Raw genomic sequence first — 26,160 nt, 5'->3', positions numbered from 1 at the left:
GGTTGTGGGGCCTGAACTCTGGGCCTGGGCACTGTCCCTCAGCTCTTCAGCTCAAGGCTAGCACTCTACCACTTGAGCCACAGCGCCACTTCCGGGTTTTTTTCTTTTTGCTTATGTGGTGCTGAGGAATCGAACCCAGGGCCTCAGGCATGCAAGGCAAGCGCTCTACCACTGAGCCACCTTCCCAGCCCCAGAAGGAATCATTTCTATGCTAGTCTTACCATCTAATCATGAGAAAGCATCAAATGGTTACTGAATAAATTCTGACAAATAATATAATTAATACACAAAAAGAGTACCATGGTCATGGAACATATAGTTGAGAAACTACTGAAGATCTCAAAGACTACAATAAACTAAGAAGAAATAGCTGGCAATGAGGGATCTTAATGAAAAATGTTAGTGGAAAATCTGGTGAAATTTAAGTAAGGTCATTAATTAATACTGGTTGAGTATCCCTTATGTAAAATACTTGGGATCAGAAGTGTCCCTCTTCCAGTACTGGGGCTTGAACTCAGGGCCTTAAGCTCACTCTGTTGTCAGGCTATTAGTAGAGCCATGCCTCCAGTTTGGCTTTTTGCTGGTTATTTTGATAAAAGGTAAAAGATTTATACGATCTGAAGAGAAACCAAAGTATTGCTGGTTATTTTGGAAACAGAAGTCTCCCAGACTTTTCTGCCTTGGCTAGCTGAGTACCTCAATACTTTAGATCTCAGTCCCTGAGTAGCTATAGGACTATAGGTGTGAGTCACTGGCGCCCAGTTCTAAAAATTCTGAGAACCATATTGACACTCAAAAGATTTTATATTTATGAACATTTTGGATTTTCAGATTAAAGATATTTAAGCTTTAGTATTCGCTAATTTAAGAACATTTACCAGCCGGGCGCTAATGGCTCACGCATGTAATCCTAGCTACTCAGGAGGCTGAGATCTGAGGATCATGGTTCAAGCCAGCCCAGGCAGCAAAGTCTGTGAAACTCTTATCTCCAATAAACCACCAGAAAACCGAAGTGGAGCTGTAGCTCAAGTGGTAGAGGGCTAGCCTTGAGCTGAAGAGCTGAGGGATAGCGCTCAGGTTGAGTTCAAGCTCCCCCCCCCCCCAAAAAAAAGAACATTTACCAATGTTAATTTCCTAGTTTTTATTAACTATTGTGATTGTATAAGATACTATCATTAGGAGAAGCTTGATGAGATGAATTTCATTATTTTTCTAACTTCACTATGAGTTTAAAATGTAAAATCCAAGCCAGGCCTTGGTGGCTCATGCCTGTAATCTTAGCTACTTAGGAGGCTAAGATCTGAGGATCGCAGTTCAAAGCCAGACCAGGCAGGAAAAGTCCGTGGACTCTTATCTCCAATTAACAATGGAAGTGGCCCTGTGGCTCAAATGGCACAGCGCCTACCTTGAGCTGAAAAGCTGAGGGATAGCTGCTCAGGCCCAGAGTTCAAGATCCACAACCGACCAAAAAAAAAAAAAGTAAAATCTATATAAAGTGGGCTCATGCCAGATAATGTGATGTTAGGAAAACAAACCATTAATTATGTATCTTAATGTTTTTTTTTCTTTCATGCATGTGTTTCTAACGCATTTATAAGATTATTTCTTTGTTGCTTTGTATGTCCCTCCCCCACAGTGTAACCCCCGCTTTCACTATATTTGATGTCAGCATAACTTGTGGAGGAGATGGGGACAAACAAGTCGTTTAAGGATTCAGATGGACCTGTTGCAACAATGAGAAGTACAAAATGTCATGTCAAAAAAGAGCTTTACAATGTCGGTGTGGGGGGGGGGGAGGGGGGAAGGATTGGGTGGGGGGGAGGGGGGAGGCTGGGAAGGGAGGTGAAGGGTAAACAAAGGAGGAGGCTGCAATGCTTGGTAAGAAATGTATGCATGATCCTGCCCATGTAATTGTAACCCCTCTGTACAGTATGTTCTCAAATAAAATAAAATTAAATTAAAAAAAAAAAAAAAAGTGGGCTCATGCCTATGATATCCTAGTTACTCAAGAGGCTGAAATATGAGAATTGTAGTTTAAAGCTAGCCAGGGCAGAACAAAATCGAGGCTCTTATCTCCAATTAACCAGCAGAAAGTCCAAACTGGAGGTGTGGTTCAAGTTCTAGAGTGCTGGCCTTTAGCGTTAGAGAGCACAGTATCCTGAGTTCAACCCATAGTACTTCAAAAATAAAAATGTTAGCTGGGCGCTGGTGGCTCACGCCTGTAATCCTAGCTACTCAGGAGGCTGAGATCTGAGGATCGCGGTTCAAAGCCAGCCCAGGCAGGAGAGACCGTGAGACTCCTATCTCCAATAAACCACTAGAAAACCGGAAGTGGCGCTGTAGCTCAAGTGGTAGAGCTGAAGAGCTGAGGGACAGCGCCCAGGCCCAGAGTTCAAGCCCCACAGCTGACCAAAAAAAATAAATAAAATAAATAAATAAATAAAAATGTTATTGCTTTGTTTTATGGTACGGGGGTTTGAACTCAAGACTTTGATATTGCTAGGCAAATGTTCTACCACTTGAGACATACCACCAAAATAGGTTTTGTTTTTTGTCCATCTTGAGGCTTGAACTCTGGGCCTGGGCACTGTCCTTCAGCTCTTTAACTCAAAGCTAACACTCTACCACTCTGAGCCACAGCCACCATTACCAGTTTTCTGGTGGTTAATTGGAGATAAGAGTCTCTCAGACTTTTCTGCCTTCTTTTTCATTGTTGTTTGTTTTTGTTTATGTGGTACCAAGAAACTGAACCCAAGACAAGCACTCTACCATTAAGCTACATGCCCAGTCCATTTTTTGGGTTTTCTTATGTGTTGGTCCTGGGGCTGAACTCCAGGCCTGAGCACTATCCCTATGCATTTTTTTTTTTTTTGGTTGGTCATGGGGCCTGAACTCTGGGCCTGGGCGCTGTCCCACAGCTCTTCAGCTCAATGCTAGTGCTCTACCACTTGAGCCATAGTATCACTTCCGGCTTTTTCTGCTTATGTGGTGCTGAAGAATTGAAGCCAGGGCCTTATGCATGCAAGACAAGTATTCTACTACTGAGCCACTTCCATGCCCCTGTCCCTATGCTTTTGAGCTCAAAGACAGCACCTAGGCCCTGAGATCAAGTCTTAGGATGGGCACAGAAACAATAACAAAAAAAACCATGCATAAAATGTACATAACATGGCTAAAACTTGTGGGGAAGCAAAAATGATCTCTTACATATTCTGCTCAAGTCTAGTTAGAGATGACAAGCTGGGGCAGAAATAACAGACTAAGATATATTTTTCAGCCTAGATTGGACAAAGCTGATATAGCAGGTCAAAGTAACCCTGAAATACATACTAATACTAATACCACCTTCCATACCTCGATCATGTAGAGCTAACAAAACTCGTTCATACAAGCAAGCTCTGTAGAGATCTCCAGGAATAGGTTTTCCTGCCCAGCAATCAAGCTCAAGCTTCTCAGGATCAGGAGCATGGGGATCAGGTTCAGCTAGAATATACCGATAGCCATCTTTATTGAATGGGTGTTCCAAGGGGTATCCATGAGGGGGAAGACGCTGAGCAGAAAACAAAGGGTCACTGAAAAAAAACCAAAATAATTTAAAATACCCTTCTAGTTATAGTAACCTCTACTTCTAATTTGTAAGAAAGGCTTGATTTATTAGATTTCAGTTGGAAACCATGCAACTTCTTAAATACTTCTTAAAAGATCATCCTGCCCTCTGCAGTCCAAACAGGTGAAATGCAAGGGATTACTTTACTTTGCAAAGCAGTTTCGGTGAAATGTAATCATACTTTATAGGGACTGACCAGTAACTTGTCAAAGAAGGGTCACTACTGATCGTCCTTAAGCACAAACAGCCAGTACTTATCAGAGGAGAAGAGGAACAAGGGCTGAAGGTAATTTTCTTTAGTATATTTATTATATAAATCAATGAACATAAACTCACAGATATGAGCACTTATTACCTGTTTGCCAGTCAAAATAAGTGACCTGCATTTCATCACTTCAGTATTAGACAAAGGGAAAGGAAAAGGCATGACAAGTTAATGAGCTAACATTCAGTTAGCTTCACTCTCTTGTCCCCATCTATCCTTTCTCAAGATAAGGGAACTTAATTTGAGAAAGATAAGTTAGCCTCTATGGGCTGGTGGCTCATACCTATAATCCTAGCTATTCAAGAGGCGAGATCTGAGGATCATGGTTGGGAGCCAGCCCAGGCAGAAAGTCCTTGGGACTCTTATGTCCAATTAATCACAGAAACAATAGGGAATGGTACCTCGAGCAATAGCAACTCAGGGTCAGTAGCCAGGCCCAGAGTTCAAGCCTAGGGTAAGGAGAGAAGATAAAGGAACTTTATATAAACCCAGACTTATCACCAGAGGATTCTGCCCTGGATTCTGTTTTAGTGGTAACAAGTATATAAAACAGAATACTTATACTGGGCTTGTTCTGCCCCTTGGCTCAAGGCTTTGAAAATATGGATAAGCAGCTGGTCTGGTAACATGCTTTTTACTTTTTAGCCTCAGACACTTAATTACTGAAGAATATGGTTCTTTCTCCTGTAGTGGACTTTGCCAGCATCAAATAAGCAAATGGGGATAAGTGGGGTGCATTTCTCCCCACCTCCGGGCCTTCTTGGTGGTCCCTGTGGTCCCTCCATCCTGCTGTTTGCGCTTAGCTCCTCTTCCTTTTCCACTGCTTCCTGCTGCAATTCCCCCTTTGAAGAGAAGGCAGATGACTTTCATTGAGTTGTAATGGAAGCACCACATGGATACTGCAATTCCATGGGGACTAATACACCCAATGTGCATTTGTGTAACACCACAGGAGAGTTTCCTTCTGAAAGCAGACTAGATTTTACCCTGGTTCTAAAAGTAATCTACTCAGTTCTTACAGCCCCACACACTGGGTCCTCAAATGTAATCTAGCACTAGTGATAACTGTGTTAAATCTCCAACTTTCCTTTCTTAACGAACTGCAATTATTAGTACATTTAAGGATGTGACACAAATGCATCTGCCCTCTTTCAGATTCTAAGAACCCATAGCTAAAAAGAATGAAAAATTGCATGGATACACGTTTTTGCCCCACTCAAACCAATATAAACATCCATAATGAAACTGTCCTCACTTTGGGCCCATGTTCACTTGCTTGAACTACACAATGTATTTTGTAAACATAATAAAGTTACAGCATCTGCTAAAGCACTTAACTTTAATATCCAACAAGACAAAAGTACATCAAACATGAAAACAGAAACAGAAGTACTAAAAAGGTGTTTCTCTCCAGTGCTGCCCAATAATCATCATGGTTACATGACAGAAGTAAGAAAGGAGTTTTCTTTTAGTAGTCAAGTTTTACTTCTACATCCATTTGTCAATACATTTATTACAAGTGTGCTAGTGTCATCAAATTTAGGTTAGCCTAATTTGGCTTGTGGAATTAAGGACAAATCAACAATTTACATATTTTATACAAAAACAATTGTCAATATATTAAGGCCACAAGGAATATTTCCTTGTATATGTCTGAAATCGGTACTTTGAAGTTTTTTTCCAGTTCTATCATTCCTCTCGGTTTGTTTCTCCTTCCTTCCAGAAAATGTCCCTGAACTGCAGGAAAACACCTTTATGTAAACAACTGCATAGAGTACTATATATAAATTTGGGCAAGCTTGGAAATTATCAGCACTTCTGCTGCAATAAAAAGGATCAAGACATTGAGGGTAGGTCATATTCTGCATACACAGGACCAGATGTAGATGTAGAATTTCCTTTTATAAACATACCAGATTCCTACTTCCTACTTCTCATAAGTTTAATGTTAAACTATTACAATGTCATTATCATCAATCAAAAATTATTAGTTTTTTTAAAATAATTATTTCTGGACCCTAAAGGAACTGCTGGCCATGTTAGGCAGAATATGACAACATACAAGCTTTTAATTACTAACATTTAACTGAACTACTATTCATATTAAGTGCTATTGCCACCACTTTCACAAGGCTTTAAAATTATTTAGGTTTAGCTTCTACCACAACTCAGCAAAAAAGCATTTTCCAAACCACAAAATACTTAAGTCTGAGGGGCTGAAAGAAGACAGAGGAGGAATTCACCTCCAAAAGTGGCTCCACCTGTAGGAACAGAAGTGGCACCATGTATTTGTCAAATTTTAACAATTACACAAGAAAACATGGTGTAAGAGATAAACAATACACTTACATTTCCAACCCATGTTATAATAAATACTTAAGATGCTCTCCCTTTTGAAGTTAATGATGCCATGTATCAGATGACTAGCTACCTCCCAGCTTTCCTTAGTTTCCTTAGGTTATCACTACTAATGACAAGCATTCATTCCCCTATTAATGTGTTACCAAACACAAATAAACATGCCATAGATGGTGTTCCATTCCATAAAGAAATGCTGTCAAATGAGTACACTGGGTAAGAAATTTTAGAAATTATACAGGGCAAGAAAAATTAGAAAATGAACTGTGGAAGCTGAATTGTGGAAAGAATAAAAAGCAACTACACTTAGCTAAAATATTAGTTGTAAAGAAACAGATCAGAGTGAGTATAAACACAGTAAATTTAATCTTAAAATTGTACCTTGTCTTACACTAACTCTGTCTTACTGAAGACCAAACTGTGGCTGAATAGACATCATCAATGCATGATATATGCATGTAAGGAAATAGCACAGTGAATTCCATTGACTTGTATAGTTAGTATGTACCACTAATATTAAAAACAAAAAAACAAAAAGCTGTGCTGTGACAAAAGTTCACCTCTGCCAAATCCTTGACTTGCTGATAAAAACTGTATTCTGAACTATAAAGCATATTAGGAAATATCCAGGTATGGGTCATCCCAAAGAATGTCCAATCTTAGGAACAATTATAGCTTAAAAATATTTAAAAAATGACACACTGAAAAACTTACCATTTAGATTCCCACTGGTAGTGACAGTACTGCTTTGTTTTTGGTTGTCATACGCAGGACCTATGTTACTTAGATCCTAGAAGGAAAAATATCCAAAGAAAAAGGGAGACTAAATAAACAAATTAGTATGGCAATTAATCAAAAATAATGAGAAATTGTAATTGCATTGATAATCCTAAAGGAGTTTCAAACTAGCCAGAGGTTGCTGGGCGCTAGTGGCTCATGCCTGTAATCCTAGCTACTTAGGAGGCTGACATCTGAGGATGGCAGTTCAAAGCCAGCCTGGGCAAAGAAAGTCCATGAGACTCTTCTCTCCAATTAACACCAGAAAACTGGAAGTGGAGCTGTAGCTCGAGTGGTAGAACGCTCGCCTTGGGCTGAAAGGCTCAGGAACAGTACCCAGGCCCAGAGTTCAAGCTCCACAATGGACAAAACAAAACGAAACAAAACTAGCCAGAGGTGTGTTTCAGGAATCCAGCTAGTGGCCTGTGGACAGGAAAGTCAGGTAATTTAATTAACCAATTAACCAATCAACCAGGGTGGAGGAGGAACTGCTACATGGCAACTAAAGTGGTTAAACCCTATGGACACAGCTCCCTATAGAATCCTACCCTATGTAGTCGGAGTCCCATTCACTTTTTTCTTTTGGTTATTTATTTACTTGCAGTGTTAGGGATGGAACAGGACTCATTACATATGCTACACAAGTGCTATATCGCTGAACAATCCTGTAGTCCTTGGTTATTTTAAGATAGGATTTAAGATAGCCAAGCAGGTTGCTGTTTATTACATGCACATAATGTGGTAAACTATATCACTTTATGGGTAGTGGTATACATATAGATGTAAACAAAATCTGATTCTCTATCTTCAAATGGCTTAAACAAAAAAGAGAACATGGAGCAAATTAATCTACCTGATCCAAAAGTCCAAATTTGGGGTAGTCTTCTTCTGGATCTTTACTCCCTGGATCAGGATGTTCCTTTACCAAGAAAACATCTCTTTCTTTACTCTGAAAAGGGAAATAGAATCTTAATATTAATGAAAATGTTATACTTAAGAGATTGCATAGATGGCTCCTGTCTGTAATCCTAGCTACTTAGGAGGCTGAGATCTGAGGATCATGGCTCAAAGCCTGCCCGGGCAGAAAAGTCTGTAAGATTATTACCTCTAAGCACCAATAGGCTAGAAGTGGAAATGTGGCTCAAGTAGTAAAGTACCACCCTTGGGCAAAAGGGCTTAGAGACAGAGCTTTACTTAAAACTTCAGTACCAGCACCATAAATAAATGATAGAGATAAAATAGAATAATACTCACCTCGTCTTCTATCCCACAAAAATATGCACTATTAGTAGTTTACTGTTAACTTCTCCCCAGTTCCTCTCTTTTATTTTCATATATATATTTTTTTCTGAGTGGCTTATTGGAGGTAAGAGTCTCGAAGACTTTCCTGCCCAGGCTGGCTTTGAACCACGATCCTCAGATATCAGCCTCCTGAGTAGCTAGGATTACAAGCATAAGCCATTGGCGCCCAGCTTCCCAGTTCCTCTCTTAAATTATAAAGTCAATTTGGTTTGGTTTTGGGTCTTCGTAAAAGTATAAACAGCAGAGCACCAGTGGCTCACACCTATAATCCTAGGTATTCAGGGGGCTGAGATGTGAGGATCACCGTTCAAAGCCAGCCCAGGCAGGAAAGCCCAGGAGACTCTTATCTCCAATATACCACCTGAAAACTGGAAGTGGCACTGTGGCTCAAGTGGTAGAGTGCTAGCCTTGAGCTGAAGAGCTGAGGGAATATGCCCAGGCCGAGTTTAAGTCCCACGACTGACAAAAATAAAAGTATAAATGGTCTCCAATTTCAATATAAAATTATACTTACAAGCCGGGTGCTGGTAGCTCATGCCTGTAATCCTAGATACTAAGGAGGCTGCCTGGGCAGAAGAGTCTGTGAGACTCTTATCTCCAATATACCACCCGAAAACCAAAAGTGGGGCTGTGGCTCAAGTGGCAGAGCACTAGCCTTGAGCTGAAGAGCTCAGGGACAGTGCCCAGGCCCAGAGTTTAAGCCTCAAGACTGACAAAAATACAATGGGCAAGATTTCCAATGTATAAAACTAAAGGGAAGAGAATGATATTCACTTTGTGTGTGTTCCAGCCCTAAGGCTTGAATTCAGGGTCTGGGCTCTATCACTGAGTATTTGTGCTCAAGGCTAATATTCTACGTGTAAACCACAACTCCACTTAAAGCTTTTTAAGTGGTTAATTGGAGATAAGAGTGTCACAGACTTTCCTGCCAGGGCTGGGTTTAAATGACAATCCTCACATCTCAGCCCCCTGAGTAGCTAGGATTACAGGCTCATCAGCCACTGGCACCCAGCCAGAAGAATGATGTTCACTTAAATATAATATACAACTCAATGAATCTGTTTGAAAACTACTTAACTTAGAATGATCTGCATCTAATACTCTCAAAGATCAAATCGCTCATTTTCTTAGTCAGAAAATTATTTTACAATGAGATTAATTAAACTTTCATTGTTATTAAAAGCACTGGTTTTTTAAATGTCAAATGTATACTCAGTTTTAGTCTACTTACCATTGTTTTGACGATGTTATTTGGCCAAGTCATTTTCCCAGGTCTCTGTCTGGTTGTCATGCACTCCCAATACTTATCAATAAATGGTATAATATCCTAATTTTTAAGATAAAATACATTAAGACTCATAGTAGCTTTCAAAATTATGCTCACAAAGAAAAGAAACAGACCCATTTTTAAAGACATTGTTAGGATCTATTTAAAAAAACAAAACTATCTTTAGACTTTAATCATTCAACAAATATTTAATTGCTTGCAAACAACACCGACATATAAATTTTATCTACTTAGAGTGTCTCATACAATCAGAGGGAAGAACTGTCACATTGTCTTTGGCATCAACTGGAAAATTATAAATCACTATTTTCTGAGCTCTTGTTTCTCCCTACTTATAACATCTTTTGGATATCCTCTAGACACCAAAATTTTCTTGTAACTAAAATGGAAGAAATTCTGCATCATACCGCTCTTAATACTCAAAACTGCTGATCACCCAGAATCAAAAGCAAGATACTTTTAGGTCATCTTTCACCAATTTCACATTACCAGGATCCTTTTTTCATCTCCACTACTTTAATTGATGGTGCTTTCCAGCCCTGATTTACATGTCCCAAACATGTAAAATGTCCAAAATATGGCTGATCTTTTGGCATAAAATCATTCATATTTTACAGAATCTTCCAAAGTCTGACACCACTAGAGTTAGCTCTGTAGAAACTAAATATTTTTTTCTTTCCTTTTTCTTTTTTTGCCAGTCCTGGGGCTTGAACTCAGGGCCTGGGCATGGGCACTGTCCCTGAGTTTTGCTCAAGATTAGTGCTCTACCACTTGAACCACAGCGCCACTTCTGGCTTTTTCTATTTATGTGGTAATGAGGAATTGAACCCAGTGCATGCTAGGCAAGCACTCTACCACTAAACCACATTCTCAACCTTGGAAACTAAATCTTTACCAAAATGAACAGGGGTTGAATCAGAGAGAATACAAAAGCCTGAAATATTTGATTTTCCTAGAAAATAAGAGTTTAAAAATTGACAGGGAATCCTGGCATAGTGACAAACACACCTATAAATCCCCAAGTTGCTGGGCACCAGTGGCTCCTGCCTGTAATCCTAGCTACTCAGGAGGCTGAGAACTGAGGATCATGGTTTGAAGCCAGCCCAAGCAGGAAAGTTTGTGTGACTCGTACCTCCAATTAACCACCAGAAAACCAGAAGTGGAGCTGCTGCTCAAAGTGGTAGAGCACTAGCCTTGAGCACAAAAGCTCAGAGACAGTGCCCAGGCTCTGAGTTCAAGCTCCACAAAAAATACTGACACACTGACTCACACTCTCACTCACTCACACTCACACACACTCTATTTCTCTCTCTCTTCCCCAGAATTAGGGAGGCTGAGGCAAGAGGATAATATGTTCCTAGTTATGTCTAAGATACATAAAGAGATCTGGTCTCAAAACAACTGATGGAGACATGCCAAAAAAGTTTGGCATGTGTTGATGGCTCACGTCTATAATCCTAGCTACTTAGAGGCTGAGCATCTGAAGATCACAGTTCAAAGCCAGCCTGAGCAGCAAAGTTTGAGAGACTCTTATCTCCAATTAACCACCAAAAAACTAGAAGTGGTGCTGTGGCTCAGAGTGGTAGAATACTAACCTTGAGCAAAAAATCTCAGGGATAGTGGTCAAGCCCCATAACAGACAAAAAAAATAAAAATAAAAAAGTTTCATCTATCTGAGTGATAAGGTTCCATCAGTCAATTGTAGGACAATGCATCAGAAACCCAGTAATGAATGATTATGAATTGTATTATTGCTTCTAGGGCCACGATGAAACAAATATGAAATAAAAGAAGAAAAGTCAAGAGAAAACAAGGCCTTCAAGAGACATGCTAATGCCAGATGTGGCTAGCCCATACTTACAAACCTAACTACTCAGGAGGCTGAGATCAGAGGATCATGGTTTGAAGCCAGCCTAATCAGAAAAGTATGTGAGACTCCTTATCTCCACTTAACCAGCAGTCAGACTAGAGGCATGGTTTAAGTGGCATAGTACCATCCGTGTACTAGAAAGGTGCATACATAAGAGCATGAGACCTCAGGTTCAAGCTATAGTACCAGAGCGCGCACACACACACACACACACACACACACACACACACACACACACACACACACACACACACACACACACACACACACACACACACACACACACACACACACACACACACACACACACACACACACACACACAGTAAGCATGAAATGTATGAGCCTGTACATGACATTAAACAATGTACTGTTTTGCAACCAACTTTTATTTTTAAAGAAGACTATACTCTAAAATAATGATAAAAAGTAAAGTTCAAGCAAGGCAAGATAATATTCACTTTTCATTTTTGGTCATGGGGCTTGAACTCAGGGCCTGCCTGCTATCCCTGAGCTTTTGTGCACAAGGTTAATGGTCTACCACTTTGAGCTACAGCTTCACCTCTGATCTTCTGGTAGTTAATTGGAGATAAAGAGTCTCATGGACTTTCCTGCTTGGGCTGGCTTTGAACTGTGATCCTCAGACCTTAGCCTCCTGAGTAGCTAGGATTACAGCTATGAACCAGAGCCCGGTAATAGTTCAAACTCTTAATTCCAGCATTTAAGAAACTGAAGTAGGAACATGAATTTCAGACTAGCTAGACTACACTGAACCCTCATTAAGTTATTTATTACCAAGGATTATATTCTGTACATAACTATGTGCTATACTTCATACCAACTAACAGTACAGTGGTTTTCTTTATACCAGCATCACCATAAACACATAATACACTGCAGTACAAAGTTAATGATGACTACATAATCTAGTCAAGGGGAATTGTTCAGCTCCCTTATAATCTTATGAAATCAGTTCAATACATGTAATTGTTTGCTGATCAAAACCTCACGAACCAAGCTGGGTGATGATGGCTTACACTTGTAATCCTTAGAACTCCTTAGGTTGAAATATGAGGATTGAGGCTCAAAGTCAGCTATGGCAGGAAAAAAAAAAAGCACCAAATGAGCTGTAGCTCAAGTGGTAGAGCACTTAAACAAAAAAGCTCAGGAATGGTGCCCAAGCCCCAGGACTGGCACCAAAAAAAAAATTTTTTTTCTTTTAATTAAAAAAAAAACACCTCACGAACCTAGAACAGGTAGCTCAAGTTCATGTCTCAATTTTGTAGGTAAACTAGCACTGACAAGCATAGAAAATTCGCCAGGTACTGGTGGCTCATGCCTGTAATCCAACTACTCAGGATTATCTAAGAATCATGGTCCAAAGTCAGCCTGAGACTCTTATCTCCAAATAACCACCAGAAAACTAGAAGTGGTGCTGTGGCTCAAAGTGGTAAAGCACTAGCCTTGAGCAGAAAAAGATGAGGGGAAATGCCCAAGCCCCAAGTTTAAGCCCCATGACCATCACTATTAATAAAAACTAAAGAATAGAAAATACTGTAGTAAGCCAGGCGCTGGTGGCTAGCTACTCAGGAAACAGATCTGAGGATTGCAGTTCAAAGCCAGCCAGGGCAGGAAAGTTCGTGAGACTTTAACTTCCAATAAACTACCCAAAAACTGGAAGTGGTACTGTGGCTCAAGTGGTAGAGAGCTAGCCTTGAGCTGAAGAGCGCAAGGACAGGGCCAGGCCCAGAGTTCAAGCCCCATGAGTGGGAAAAAAAAAAATACTGTAATATTGAGTGGAAAATCTTTAGAACTTATTTTAACTTTAAATGGGAGCTAAGTAACAATGCAAACCTCATTGTTTTGTTTTTGTTTTTATTTTTACCAGTCTTAGGGTTTGAACTCAGGGCCCGGGCGCTGTCCCTGAGCCTCTTTTGTGCTCAAGACTAGCACTCTACCACCTGAACCACAGCACCACTTCTGTTTTTTTTTTCTGAGTAATTTATTGGAGTCTTACAAATTTTCCTGTCTGGGATAGCTTTGAACTGCAAGCCTCAGATCAAAGCCTCCTGAGTAACTGGGATTACAGGCTTGAGCCACCAGTGCCTGGTAACCCCACTGTTTTAAATTTTTTTTTTTTTTTTTGTCAGTCATGGGGCTTGAACTCAGGGCCTGAGTGCTGTCCCTGAGCAATTTTGCTCAACAACTTTTACCACTTTGGGCCAGAGTGCCACTTTAGGATTTTGAGTGACTAATTGGAAATAAGAATCTCACAGGGACTTTTCTGCCCTGGTTGGCTTCAAACTGTAATCCTCAGATCTCAACCTTCAGAGTAGCTAGGATTACAGGCGTGAGCCACCAATGCTGGCTGATAACTTTTTTTGATAATAAAGGAAGACTGAGGGGGTTGGGAAGGTGGCTCAGTGATGAGTGCTTGCCTCACATGCATGAGGCCCTGGGTTCGATTCCTTAGTACCACATACACAGAAAAAGCTGGAAGTGGCGCTGTGGCTCAAGTGGTAGAGCGCTAGCCTTGAGCTGAATAGTTGAGGGACAGTGCCCAGGCCCAGTTCAAGCCCCACAACTGACAAAAAAAAAAAATAAATAAAACAAAATAAAAGGAGACTGAGCCTCTTCCCCATTGACAAAGGGCGATATCTATAAAAAGTGGCTAAACAGCTGGGCACTAGTGGCTCATACCTGTAATCCTAGCTACTCAGGAAGCTGAGATCTGAAGATCAAGGTTAGAGTCCATGAGACTCTTATCTCCAATAAACTACTCAGAAAAAGCTGGAAATGGCACTGTGGCTCAAGTGGTAAAGGGTTAGCCTTGAGCACAGAGAAGCTCAGGGACAGTGCCCAGGCCCTGAGTTCAAGCACCAGGACTGGCAAAATAAGGGGGAGGGCCTACACTAGGTTGAGAAGTCTGCCTCAGCTCTGACTGTAATGAGATAGACATCTGCTTGCTTTTATAAGGCAAATCAAAACAATTTAAGGATATATAATACTATCAGCTAAGCAACATAACACATTGTAGGAAATCAGTAAATAATATGAAGTTAAAAACAAGAAAATCATGAATTTATAATCTTTCATGCATAAAAATTAAGGATAAAGTTATTGTTATTAAAGCATATATTTAGAAGTTCCACCCCATTCTTTAATATAATTGTAATTATATTAATTACATACTACCTTATCTTTGGAGAACATAGTTTTTGGATGTTCATCCTGTGTTCGGGACTGCCATGTTAGATTGGCTAAAGCACTAAGGCACATTTCCTTTAAATCTATCAAAAACAAAAAGAAAATCGTTCCCTGTAATACATTTCTATCAGCATGGTTAAAAACAACAAGATGAGAAACAAAGTAACTTCTAGAGTAGTCAAAAGTGAGATCATTATTTGTTCTGAAATGGATCAACAATAATTATCCCAAGCTAAACCCCAAGTTAACCCAAACTTAACTTCCTACCAGATACAAAAGTATCTTGATTATACTAAGCCCACAGCTTTTGTCTTTTTCAGTAGACTGTCATTTGTGAAATATCCTAATTGTTCTTACTTGCTTGCTTCCGGAGGAAATAGGTATTCCCACTGTGATGGCATACATTGCAATGGAAACTGTAGTTGGTCATGAAAGGCAGACAGGATCTGTGAATGAGCCAAATTACAGATTAATAAGCCACTAAAAACACAGATTTTGTTTTTTTTCTTCTTTTCTTTTCTTTTTTGATATTGTGTCAATGTAACCTAGGCTGGTCTTGAACTCACAATCCTGCTGCCTCAGCCTCCAGAGAGCTGATACTATAAGCATGCCTCATCATGCTCATCTCAACACATTATACTTTTTTATGAAAAAGAAGTCAACAGGGACCTTTCTCCTCAGTAAAAGTGAAATTAAGGGCTGGGAAGGTGGCTTAGTGGTAGAATGCTTGCCTATGCATGCCTAGTACCACATAAACAGAAAAAGCCAGAAGTGGTGCTGTGGCTCAAGTGGTAGAGTGCTAGCCTTGAGCAAAAGAAGCTCAGGGACAGCGCCCAGGCCCTGAGTTCAAGCCCCAGGACTGGAAAAAAAAAAAAAAAAAACCAAACTGTCACCATACTCAAAACATAAAAACGTTATCCATATCAAAACAATTTTTTTATTCTCCTCCTGAGTAGTACTTAGGAGAAGAAACTGTAAGTTTGAACTTAGGGCTTCATGCTTGCTAGGCAGGCCTTCTATTGCTTCAGCCACATATGCCTCCATCCCTAGATTTTTCTGACACACAAAAACAAAACATTATTCACCATAGTAACTAATACAGCATGTGGAAGGATTTCACTGGCATTCTATCTCAGTTAATTTATCTCTTTTAGGCCAATTGTACAAGGAGAAAAAGTAGTCTAGGAAGTGTTGATCACATCAGGAAAAGCAGATAGAATGTATGACAATATGAATTTTAAAATGTAATATTTGTTTAAGTCAGGTGTGCTGGTAGCTTACACCTATAATCCTAGCTACTCAACAAGCTGAGAGCTGAGAATCATGGTTTAAAGCCAGCAGGGCAGGAAAGTCTGTGAGACTCTTATCTTCAATTAAGCACCAAAAATGCTGGACGTGGGGTTGTGGCTCACGTGGTAGAGGAATAGCCATGAGCACATAAGTAGGGACAACCCATAGCCTCTGAGTTCAAGCCCTAGGATCAGAACACACATGGACACAAAAAATTATTGAAGCTGGGCGCCAGTGACTCACGCCTGTAATCCAAGCTACTCAGGAGGCTAAGAACTGAGGATTGTGGTTCAAAGCCAGCCCGGGCAAGAAAATCCATGAGACTCTTATCTCCAATTAACCACCTGAAAACCAGAAGTGGTGCTGTGGCTCAAGCAGTACTTGCCTTGAGCTGAAGAGCCCAGGGACAGTGCCCAGGTCCAGAGTTCAAGCCCCATGACCAACCAAAAAACAAAACAAAAAATTATTGGAGACGATAATACTAGTCACAAAACATTACTTGCTGTTAGCAAATGAAGTCTACAGATGATAATTAGTCCTTACAGTTCAGGACCCTAGTAGTAAACTTAGGTTTAAGAGTTAGGAAAGAGCCGGGCGCTGGTGGCTCACGCCTGTAATCCTAGCTACTCAGGAGGCTGAGATCTGAGGATCTCGGTTCAAAGCCAGCCCGGGCAGGAGAGACTGTGAGACTCCTATCTCCAATAAACGACCAGAAAACCGGAAGTGGCGCTGTAGCTCAAGTGGTAGAGCGCTCTCCTTGACCTGAAGAGCTGAGGGACAGCGCACAGGCCCAGAGTTCAAGCCCCACGACCAACAAAAAAAAAAAGTTAGGAAAGATTTATCAGGACAAGTTATAAACTGAATTTAGGGAGTAAGTGGGTTTCCAAAACAGGCGCCCTGTATATAAAGACTAGAAATCAAAATCAAGTATAAAATTTCTGTCTTGGGCTGGAATGTGGCTTAGTGGTAGAGTGCTTACCTACCGTGCATGAAGCCCTGGGTTTGATTCCTTAGTACCATATAAACAGAAAAGACTGAAGTAAAGCTCTGGCTCAAGTGACAGAGGGCTAGACTTGGGCAAAAGAAGAGATAGTGCCCAGGCCCTGAGTTCAAGCAACAGGACTGGCAAAAAAAAAAATCTGTCTAGGACAAGATTTGTAAGAGATTATACTTTTAAAAATAAATGAATAAACGATCATAATGTACACTTCTGGTCTCAGCTACTTTGGGAGGATCACTTGGGCCCACAAAGTTAAGACTAGTCTAGGCAACACTGCCAGATTCTATCTCGAATAAATAAATAAATAAAGTTTGAAAGGTAGGAAGTACAAAGCCTTACACACTAGGCAGAATTGGATTTTTTTCTGTGTAATGGAACTCCTTGAAGGGGAAGTGAGATGATAAAAGTGATAAATTCAGTGATGATCTGAAGGGAGAAGAGATTAGAAAAACATGAATATATAAGGTTTTTTTCCCCCCAGAACAAAGCTTTGAGCTTGCCCAGCAGTCTACTGCCATACCTCACACCCAAGAATATAAGGTTTTTGTAGTAGTCTCAGCAGAAGATTTTATAAGGCCTGAGCTACAGTGATTAATAAAAATGGAAAACATCTTTTTGTAGAGAAGACAAGAAGAAAAAGTTTAGTGACCAATTAGATGGGCAGAGAACAAAAATTGAAAGGAATGATTACGATGTTCTTACTGAGTGGCTCATGCCTGTAATCCTAACTATACAGAAAAGTCTGAGAGACACTACCTCCAAAATAACCAGAAAAAAGCTAGAGTCTTGTCTTAAGTAGTAGATCACCAGCTGAGCAAGGAAGGGAAGCAAGTATGAAACTAATCTCAAGAGGAAGAAAGAGAGAAAGAAAGAAAGGAAAGAGAGAGAAGGAGGGAGGGAGAGAAAGAGAGGAAGGAAGGAAGGAAGGAAAGAAGGGAGGGAAGGAGAGAGAGAGAGAAAGAAAGAAAGAAAGAAAGAAAGAAAGAAAGAAAGAAAGAAAGAAAGAAAGAAAGAAAGAAAGAAAGAAAGAAAGAAAGAAAGGAAGGAAGAAAGGAGGGAGGGAGGGAGGGAAGGAGGGAGGGAAAGAGAAGGAAGGAGAAAAAGAAGGAAGGAAGGGAAGGAAAGGAGGGAAAGAAAGAAGGAAAGGAAGGAAAGAAAGAAAAAGAGAAGGAAGGAAGGAAGGAGAGAGAGAAGAAAGAAAAGGAAAGAACGAAAGATTCTTAAGAACTAGCTGGGTAAGATGGCTCAAGCCTGCTGTTCCAGCTATGTAGGAGGTAGAGATCTGGAAGGCCATGGTTGGAGACCAGCCTGGGCAAAAAAAAAAAGTTCATGAGACTTCTCAAGCACTGGTTAGACTTGGTGGCACATGCATGTCATTCCAACAACAAAGGGAAACACAAAATGGAGGATCACATTCCAGGATGGCATAGTGATGAAAATGTGATCCTATCTCAAAAAAGAACCAACATACTGGGCACCAGTGGCTTACATTTGTAATCGTATTCAAGAGGCTGAGATCCGAGGATTACAACTGAAGCCAACCCAAACATAAAAGCCCATAATTCTCATCTCTAGTGAACCCCCAAAAAAGCCAGAAGCTGAGCTGTGGTTCAAGTGGTAGATGCTCAGGGAAAGCATCCTTACCCTGACTGAGTTCAAGCCCCAGAACCAGCAATAAACAAACAAAGGCTGCAAAAAGGCTAGCAGACTGGCTCAAGTGGTAGAGCACTTGCCTAGTAAGTTCAAGGAGGAGTGTGACACCCCCTCTCACCCCAGTAATATATAAACAATTCCTTTCTCTACTTTCTAGAAGTCCTTCAGCTAAGAAGGCTGTTATGATACACTCATTTAATGTAGGCAAAGTCTCATATTTTAATTCAAACACAATCAGGTGTTCAGAGCATCCTTTTTCAAATTCAGGTACGAATTGGTCTCTCCAAAGGTATGAAAACATTGGACTGTGATTTGATTCTTTCTTGGATGGCTCCTCATTACTTGGTTTATCCAAAGTGGCCAATTTGGGGCCTAGTTAACCAGACTTCTCAGACCAGTGTCTTGCAAACCTTTTTAGATGCTTCTATAAAAATCTTTTTCCAGATCCCTACTATTTTTCTTTCTTATTTTAATTAGATATTCTAGGTCACCAGTCACATGTTAATTAGTACACTAACATTTCTAAAATCCACTTAAAATTTTAACTTTTTTTTTTTTTTTTTGTCAGTCGTGGGGCTTGAACTCTGGGCTTGGGCACTGTCCCCGTGCTCTTCAGCTCAAGGCAAGCACTCTACCACTTGAGCCACAGCGCCACTTCTGGTTTTCTGGTGGTTTATTGGAGATAAGAGTCTCACAGACTTTCCTGCCCGGGCTGGCTTTGAACTGTGATTCTCTGATCTGGGCCTCCTGAGTAGCTAGAATTACAGGCGTAAGCCACCGGCTCCTGGCTTAAAATTTTAACTTTTAAGCACACAACATATTACAGGAAGATATTTATTTCATCACAAACTTGGTGTCAGAGATTAATTTCAGAATAATTCAGTCTTAAGTCACATTTAAATTTGTTACCACAATACCAAATAAAAAAATTACAGGCATTAGCTGTACAATTATTCCCATTATGACAATGTGTTAATAATGCTACTGAGCTAGCTCTAGATCAAATTCCATGACTAAGAAAACTTTCATTCTAAATCATATGACTAATACACCAGATATTCATGTTTAGAATAAGAGAAAAGAGTACAAGATACCTAAAGGAGCAAGTTAGAATCAATGGGAAGGAGGACAAAGGGGGAGAAAAAGGATATACTTAGATATGAAGAGCTATCATCTTTTTTTCTTTTTTCTTTCTTTCTTTTTTTTTTTTGGTGCCTGTACTGGGGTTTGAACTCAAGGCCAGGGCACTGACCCTTAGTATTTTTAATAAAGGCTGGCACTTTACAAACTTGAATCACAGCTTCTCTCCCAGCTTCTATTTTTTGGTGATTAGTTGAGATAAAAGTCTCACAGAGGGCTGGGAAGGTGGCTCATGGTAGAGTGCTTGCCTTGCATGCATGAGGCCCTGGGTTCAATTCCTCAGCACCACATAAGCAGAAAAAAAAAGCCAGAAGTGGCGCTGTGGCTCAAGTGGTAGAGCGCTAGCCTTGAGCTGAAGAGCTGAGGGACAGCACTCAGGCCCAGAGTTCAGGCCCCACGACCGGACCCCCCCCCCAAAAAAAGGTGAAGTACAGAAGGGTTGCAGTTACAGAAGTCAGGTGGAGTACATTTCTTTTTGGACGTCACCCCTTCCCTTGCTCTCTCAAGTTTTTTCTTCCCAATTTTTTTTTTAATTTGAAATTTTCCTTAGAGGTGCTAGGGATGGAAAACAGGGTTCTGAACACAGTGGCAAGAACTCTACCACTGAGTTAACTCCAAATACCTCATGTAAAACTTAAATGATACTGTTTCAAATTTGTTTAGATAATGCTCTAACTGTATAGTCTTACTATACCGCTGTAAGCTTAAAAATAGGGACAATAGGGCTGGGAAGGTGGCTCAGAGGTAGAGCGCTTGCCTTGCATGCTCGAGGCCCTGGGTTCGATTCCTCAGCACCACATAAGCAAAAAGAAAAAAGCCGGAAGTGGCGCTGTGGCTCCAGTGGTAGAGCGCTACCCTTGAGCTGAAGAGCTGAGGGACAGCGCCAAGCCCAGAGTTCTGGCCCCACGGCCGGACCCAAAAAAAACAAAACAAAAAAAATAGGGACAATACCCATCATTGTACCTATTAGGGCTGTTCCCTCAGGACTAAAAACAATTCCTTGTACAACACCCTATTTATTGATGAAGGCTTAGAAGGAAGGAAATAACTAGGTATTTATGTTGTCTAGTACTGAATTTCTGGACACGTTGAAACTGATTTTATAAAGCAATTCTTTCAAGACCAGGAAATGTACTCACGAGGTATCAATGCCAAAGGTGTCAGCTGTGAACCATTTTGTACATATCCCACACTGCAATTCTACCTCTCCCAACTGTCGGCCATTCTCTTCATCAACGGAGCCAGCCTGAGTATCCATCGCCTCTGAAGTATCCCCAGCACCTTCCTGTAGCCAGAGAGCAATTGGAGAATCAAATGAATTGATGTGATTATAGTTCACTTAATTAAAAAAAAAACAAAAAAACAAACTGCCGATCGCTGGTGGCTCACGCCTGTAATCATAGCTACTCAGGAGGCTGAGATCTGAGGATGGCGGTTCAAAGCCAGCCTGGGCAGGAAAGATCGTGAGACTCCTATTTCCAATAAACCACCAGAAAGCTGGAAGTGGTGCTGTGGCTCAAGTTGTAGAGTGCTAGCCTTGATCTGAAGAGCTGAGGGACAGCGCTCAGGCCCACAGTTCAAGCCCCATGACCAACAAAAAAACCCAAAACAAAACAAAAACACCAAAAAAACCCCCCTAGATTGCCTTGAACATACAAAACGAAATACTTACTAGTGTATCTTTTCCATTAGAAGATTCTGTCTCCACACCACCACTTACATCAACCGAGTTTGCATCCCTGTAACGAAAGCACTTAAGAATCTTCAAGAAAGAGATCTCACCATGCCTAAATTCCCAAAGATTATCACTCCAACCCAGGTGAACTTCAAGAGCACACAGCGTTTTCAGCTATGCCGGTTCTGGACTGGAGGCCCAGGGTTTTCGTCAGAACATCTGCGGTAACACAGTCGGGACAGACGCGGGGAAGTTAACTGGGTTCTTAGGGACACGTCTACACGGGTTGTAGCCGGTCCTTGCAGATCCGCAGCTGCGGCTCGCCCCTTCGGCGTCTATCAGCGGGACTGTCACTGTCCAGCCTGGCACTGTGGAGTGGTCTCTCCGCTGGGGTATTTAAGAAGGTCCTGCTAGCACAGGGAGCCACCCACCTTCAACGTGGGCGCAAAAGCCAGGGCCGGAGACGCGGCCCGCAGCCGGTCACGCTCACCTCCGGCCGCCCAAGGTGCGGAAGGGGGCGTGGCCTGGGTCACCCCAGAGGGGCGGGGCCGGCGGCGGGCGGGGCTACGGCCCCGAGGGGGCAGGGCGAGCGAGCCGTTGGCCCAGGCCTAGGCTCCGAGAAGGGCGGGAGAGCCCCGAGAGCCGCGGCGTTCCGCCGTGGGGGAGGCGGGCCTCCCTCGGGGGATTCTCCCCGGCAGCGGGACGGCTTACCCGCTCTCCGCCTCTCCCGAGCTGGGCTCCGTCGCGGGCGCCGCCGAGGGTCCCTCTCCAGCCGGAGCGGTTGCCGCCGCTGCCACTGGCTTCGTTTCTCCCTCTTCTGTTGTGTTTGCATTTGCCGCTGCGCCTGGGCCCGGCCCGGTACCCGATCCTGGGCCGGGTCCGGTTCCCGCCGCCGCCATCACTGTCGCCTGCCAGGCTTCTCGCGAGAGTACTACCTCAGTCTCGCGCGAGTTGCCGCCTGGCACTGTGTAGTCTTCAAGTGGTAAAGGCCGCTGGTGGGTCCCCCACCGCTCGTTGAGAAATGGCGGTTCCATGCAAGCCCGCTTTAAGGCCAGGTGGGAGCCCCGCCGTCGCGGCGACTTGTCACCCAGTGTGGGGGAGGACGGCTGGTGAGGTGGGTTTCCTGTGGCATTTACCACAGCACAGGTTCAGGGGAGATGCTGCGGTCACATAGCCGCGGCGCCTGCCTGGGACAGTGCCCCAGCAAGCCGCGGCCGGAGCCCCAGGACCAGCAGAGCTTAAAATCAAGCAATCAAGACGGTGAGGCCAGGCCCTGGCGGCTCACGCCTCCAATCCTAGCTACTCAGGAGGGAGGCTGGGATCTGAGGATCCAGGTGTGAAGCCAGCCTGGGGAGGAAAGTCTGAGAGACCCTCTTACCTCCGGTAAATGACTCAGAAACAAAAACGGAGTAGTGCTGTGGTAGAGCACTAGCCTTGAGCAAAGGAAGCCCGGGGACGTGGGCGCCCGCACCGGTGTGGATCCGCCGCCACCGAGTTCCTGGAACCAGGACGCTATCCTTTATCCTTCAACGTTACCAAAAAGAACAAGTACCAAAAAGTCCAAGACCTCTTGACTGTGTGATCTGTTGTAGGAACCTCTAGGGCACCCGACTAAACCGCTGGAAACGGGTAGATATTTTGGTTCCTCATTTCTCAATCATTTATGTTTTCCACAAAATTGAAGAAACGAATGATCAGCTGGTAGATTATTCTTTGAATTGTGCTAAATAACTGATGTTTCAAGGAGAAGTAGGATCCACAAAAGTATCTCCCTCCAAGCACAAATACTGATTATTGTGGCAGTTTTAGCATGTCCAGTTTTGTTTTCTTGGGTGCCAGTCCAGGGTCTTGAACTCAGGGCCTGAGCTGTCCCTGAGCTTGCTTTGCTCAAGGCTAGTGCTTGTACCACTTGAGACAACAGCATTACCAGTTTTTTCTGAGTAATTTATTAGAGATAAGGAGTCTCACAGACTCTCCTCCCCCAAGCTGGCTTCACACCTGGATCTCAGATCTCAGCCTCCTGAGTAGCTAGAATTACAGACATGCACCACCAGGGCCTGGCTTCACATTTTATTTTACTTTTATTACTTTTTAAAAGTTTTGCTGGTTCTGGGGCTCAAACTGTGGGCTTGGGCTACTGCCATACCACTTGAGCCATAAGTCCATTTCCCACTTCCAGCTTTTTCTGTGATTAATTGGAGATAAGAGTCTCAAGGACTTTCCAGCCCAGGGTGGCTTCAGATCTCCTTCCTCAGATCTCAGCCTCCTGAGTAGCTAGGATTATAGGTGTGAGCCACTGGTGCCCGGCTCAATCATTTTCATTGAGACATATTTTCATATTCATGGAGGACATTATTGTAAGATCTGCCCCAAGCCATGCAGGCACTGTGCAGACAGCTCCCTACCTCTTGGCTAAGCTTCCACCCAGTATCTGTTACCTAGGAAACTGGCACACTTGGAAGCAGTCACTTCCCCCTCCTGCTAGGTTACATCCTGGGCGGCCCCTGGCATTCCATCTGACATTGGCTGGTCCCAGGCCCTGAGGTCACATCCAGATCCAGTGTGGCCACACCTCTTCCTGTCCCTGGCCTAGATAAGTCCTGACCTAGGGGTGGATCTCCCTTTTTTTTTTTTTTTTTTTTTTTTTTTTTTTTTTTTTTTTCGTCTCCAAAAAAGTTTATTAGCATGATTAAAAACATTTTCTTGAATAATAACAGAAAGAGTTTCTAAACATGAAAGAGTTATTCTCAGTGGCTATACCTTATAACCAGCATTTGGAACTGAATGGACAGCTTTATTGCCAGTCTTCCTTTTATTAAAAACGATCCATCTATTGGCTCCATGAAGTAGTGACTATTGCTTCTGCTGGGAATGAGTCCCTACAGCAATTCCGTATAAAAAAATATTTTCCATCATCATTGGAGTGTGGCCTGCATTGGATGGTGGCCCTAGTTGAGTAGAGAGCTGATAAAAATCCACAAAGAGTTGAGTTTTGTTGGTTTTGTTTTTTAAAAAAAAAACGTTTCTTTTACACACTACAAAGAAATAATTAGTATTTTGGCTTTTAAAATTCCTACATGGTATTGAGAACGGCAGCACCGACGGTCCTCCGGGGGCTTCCGGTTGCGCGCAGCCCCTCTTCCGGAGGGCAGGTTCTGGGCGTGCACACTGCAGGGCTGGGCGCCCGCGGGGTCACACGGGCTTCAGGACGAAGACGGCGTCGTCCAGGACGTAGTAGTCATTGTACATGTCGCCCTCGCACAGGTAGGGCAGTCTGGTGAACGCTTCGATGACAAAGCCAGCTTTTCTGAACACCTCTGGCAAGCTGTTCACTTGTTCTTCCCAATTCTGTCCCTTGATTTCCAAAATTTCTGATGGCTTCTCCCACTTGCCACCGTTCTCCACGTAAGGATGAAAGGGCAGAACCAGAGCTAGGATGACCCTGCCTCTAGTTGGCTCCAAGACACTTCGGATATCTTTTAACAGAGTCAGGGGCTGATCGCAGCGGTCCAGCAAATTCAAGCAGCTGATGACGTCATACTGGAAGCCTGTATTCTGCCATTCATTTATACCAAGCACTCTGTACTTCTTCTTCTGCAGCTGCCAGATCATGGTTTCTGAAAGCTCGGTGGCATAGATTTCTTCAAAATGAGGACTCATTATTTTTGTGACTTCTCCATCACCAGCACCTAAGTCAAGCAGTCTGTGGGTTTTCCAATCCGGATTAATTTTAAGTAGTCTCTGGAACTGATCTGGTGAAAACACAAACATTGAGCCTCTTCCTAGCAACCCATTGATAGACGTTCTAGACATAAACAGGCTAAAAACAGATGACACAAAAGAGTGATATAACTGGATGAACAGCCAGCCGGATTTCTCAATGCTGTTGTTTAGGAAGATCTGTGTCCCTTGATCGAGGTAACTCTGAACAAAGACGGCCTGAAGTGACTCGCATAACTTCTCTCTGTTACACACATACCACTGGTGCGTCTCCTTCCGGCCGCCCACCGCCGCCGGCCCGCCGGGGCCGCTCGTCATGTTCACGTAGAGGGAGCGGCTGAGCGGGCTCCGCAGCGTCCACATCCTCCGCGCCAGCCACACCAACGCCAGGCTCAGGCACAGCCAGGATGCCAGCAGTCTCATCGAGGGGTGGGGCGGGGGGGGAACCGCGGCCGCTCGCTCCGATCACCGCCGGGGCGAGCAGCAGGAGGAGGTGGCGCCGCCGCCTCCGGCCGCCGCCGCCGCTGCCGTCGCGGCTCGAGCCATGGTGTCCGACTCGCCGCCCCTGGATCTCCCTTTTTCAACCAGCCCTCTCCACCATGCATGGTGGGGACGGCAGTTCAATAAACTTTTCCTGCCTGAATAGTGTATGCTATCTTCATCAGCTACCTAATGAAACCTAGCTATTTAATACACCTTACAATTATGATAATTCAATGCATGTTTATAACATGCAAGCCCCAATGAGATAAGTCTCCAAAAACAAAAAGATAAAGATTTGAGAAAAGATTAAAGTACTTTACCTTGTAATCTTTGTACAATGTCCTAAAACTCTGGTATCACTGTCAACAACAAAAAAAATTAAGTATTTAAAGTGCTGAGTGTGTTAATTTGTTTGGTTTGATCATTCTATGTTGTATAGAGAACAAAACTATGCAATTTATTTTTTTTGTCAGTCATGGGGCTTGAACATCAGGCTGGGGCAATGCCCCTGCACTCTTCAGCTCA

The 26,160-nt window shown here is 42.6% G+C and overlaps 2 protein-coding genes across 4 annotated transcripts in view; both read right to left on the bottom strand.

Annotated features, from left to right (window-relative positions):
• The window catches only part of Ash2l (ASH2 like, histone lysine methyltransferase complex subunit), a 36,086-nt gene extending 13,738 nt beyond the window's left edge, over positions 1–22,348 (bottom strand). Inside the window, exons 1-11 of one of the 3 annotated variants that reach the window (XM_042679434.1) lie at positions 22,144–22,348; positions 21,430–21,496; positions 20,897–21,042; positions 15,032–15,120; positions 14,663–14,757; positions 9,541–9,636; positions 7,861–7,956; positions 6,945–7,020; positions 6,116–6,133; positions 4,621–4,714; positions 3,355–3,572 (exon numbers count right to left, since the gene is read on the bottom strand). In XM_042679434.1, coding sequence (XP_042535368.1) covers positions 3,355–3,572; positions 4,621–4,714; positions 6,116–6,133; positions 6,945–7,020; positions 7,861–7,956; positions 9,541–9,636; positions 14,663–14,757; positions 15,032–15,120; positions 20,897–21,042; positions 21,430–21,496; positions 22,144–22,331 — 1,183 coding nt within the window. In that variant the 5' untranslated portion in view covers positions 22,332–22,348. Of the gene's footprint in view, positions 1–3,354; positions 3,573–4,620; positions 4,715–6,115; positions 6,134–6,944; positions 7,021–7,860; positions 7,957–9,540; positions 9,637–14,662; positions 14,758–15,031; positions 15,121–20,896; positions 21,043–21,429; positions 21,497–21,863; positions 21,916–22,143 lie in introns of those variants that run through there. The other 2 variants (XM_042679436.1, XM_042679435.1) reach the window with 2 other exon arrangements.
• Positions 22,349–24,096: 1,748 nt separating this feature from the next.
• Positions 24,097–25,707, bottom strand: LOC122107681 (protein-L-histidine N-pros-methyltransferase-like). The gene is made up of 2 exons (XM_042679493.1): positions 24,612–25,707; positions 24,097–24,575 (listed from the first exon to the last, which is right to left on the bottom strand). Exon 1 carries the CDS (start codon positions 25,573–25,575, stop codon positions 24,625–24,627), a length of 951 nt encoding a protein of 316 aa, XP_042535427.1. The 5' UTR covers positions 25,576–25,707; the 3' UTR covers positions 24,097–24,575; positions 24,612–24,624.
• Between the last annotated feature and the right edge of the window lie 453 nt (positions 25,708–26,160).

This window comes from Dipodomys spectabilis, unplaced genomic scaffold (genome assembly GCF_019054845.1).
Source record: "Dipodomys spectabilis isolate Male_0828 unplaced genomic scaffold, ASM1905484v1 ptg000052l, whole genome shotgun sequence".
In the NCBI taxonomy this organism is placed as follows: Eukaryota; Metazoa; Chordata; class Mammalia; order Rodentia; family Heteromyidae; genus Dipodomys; species Dipodomys spectabilis.
This window is presented reverse-complemented; position numbering and strand designations above follow the sequence as displayed.

Excerpts from the sequence above, each read along its gene's own strand:
- LOC122107681 (XM_042679493.1), bottom strand. The coding sequence starts at position 25,575 with ATGAGACTGCTGGCATCCTGGCTGTGCCTGAGCCTGGCGTTGGTGTGG.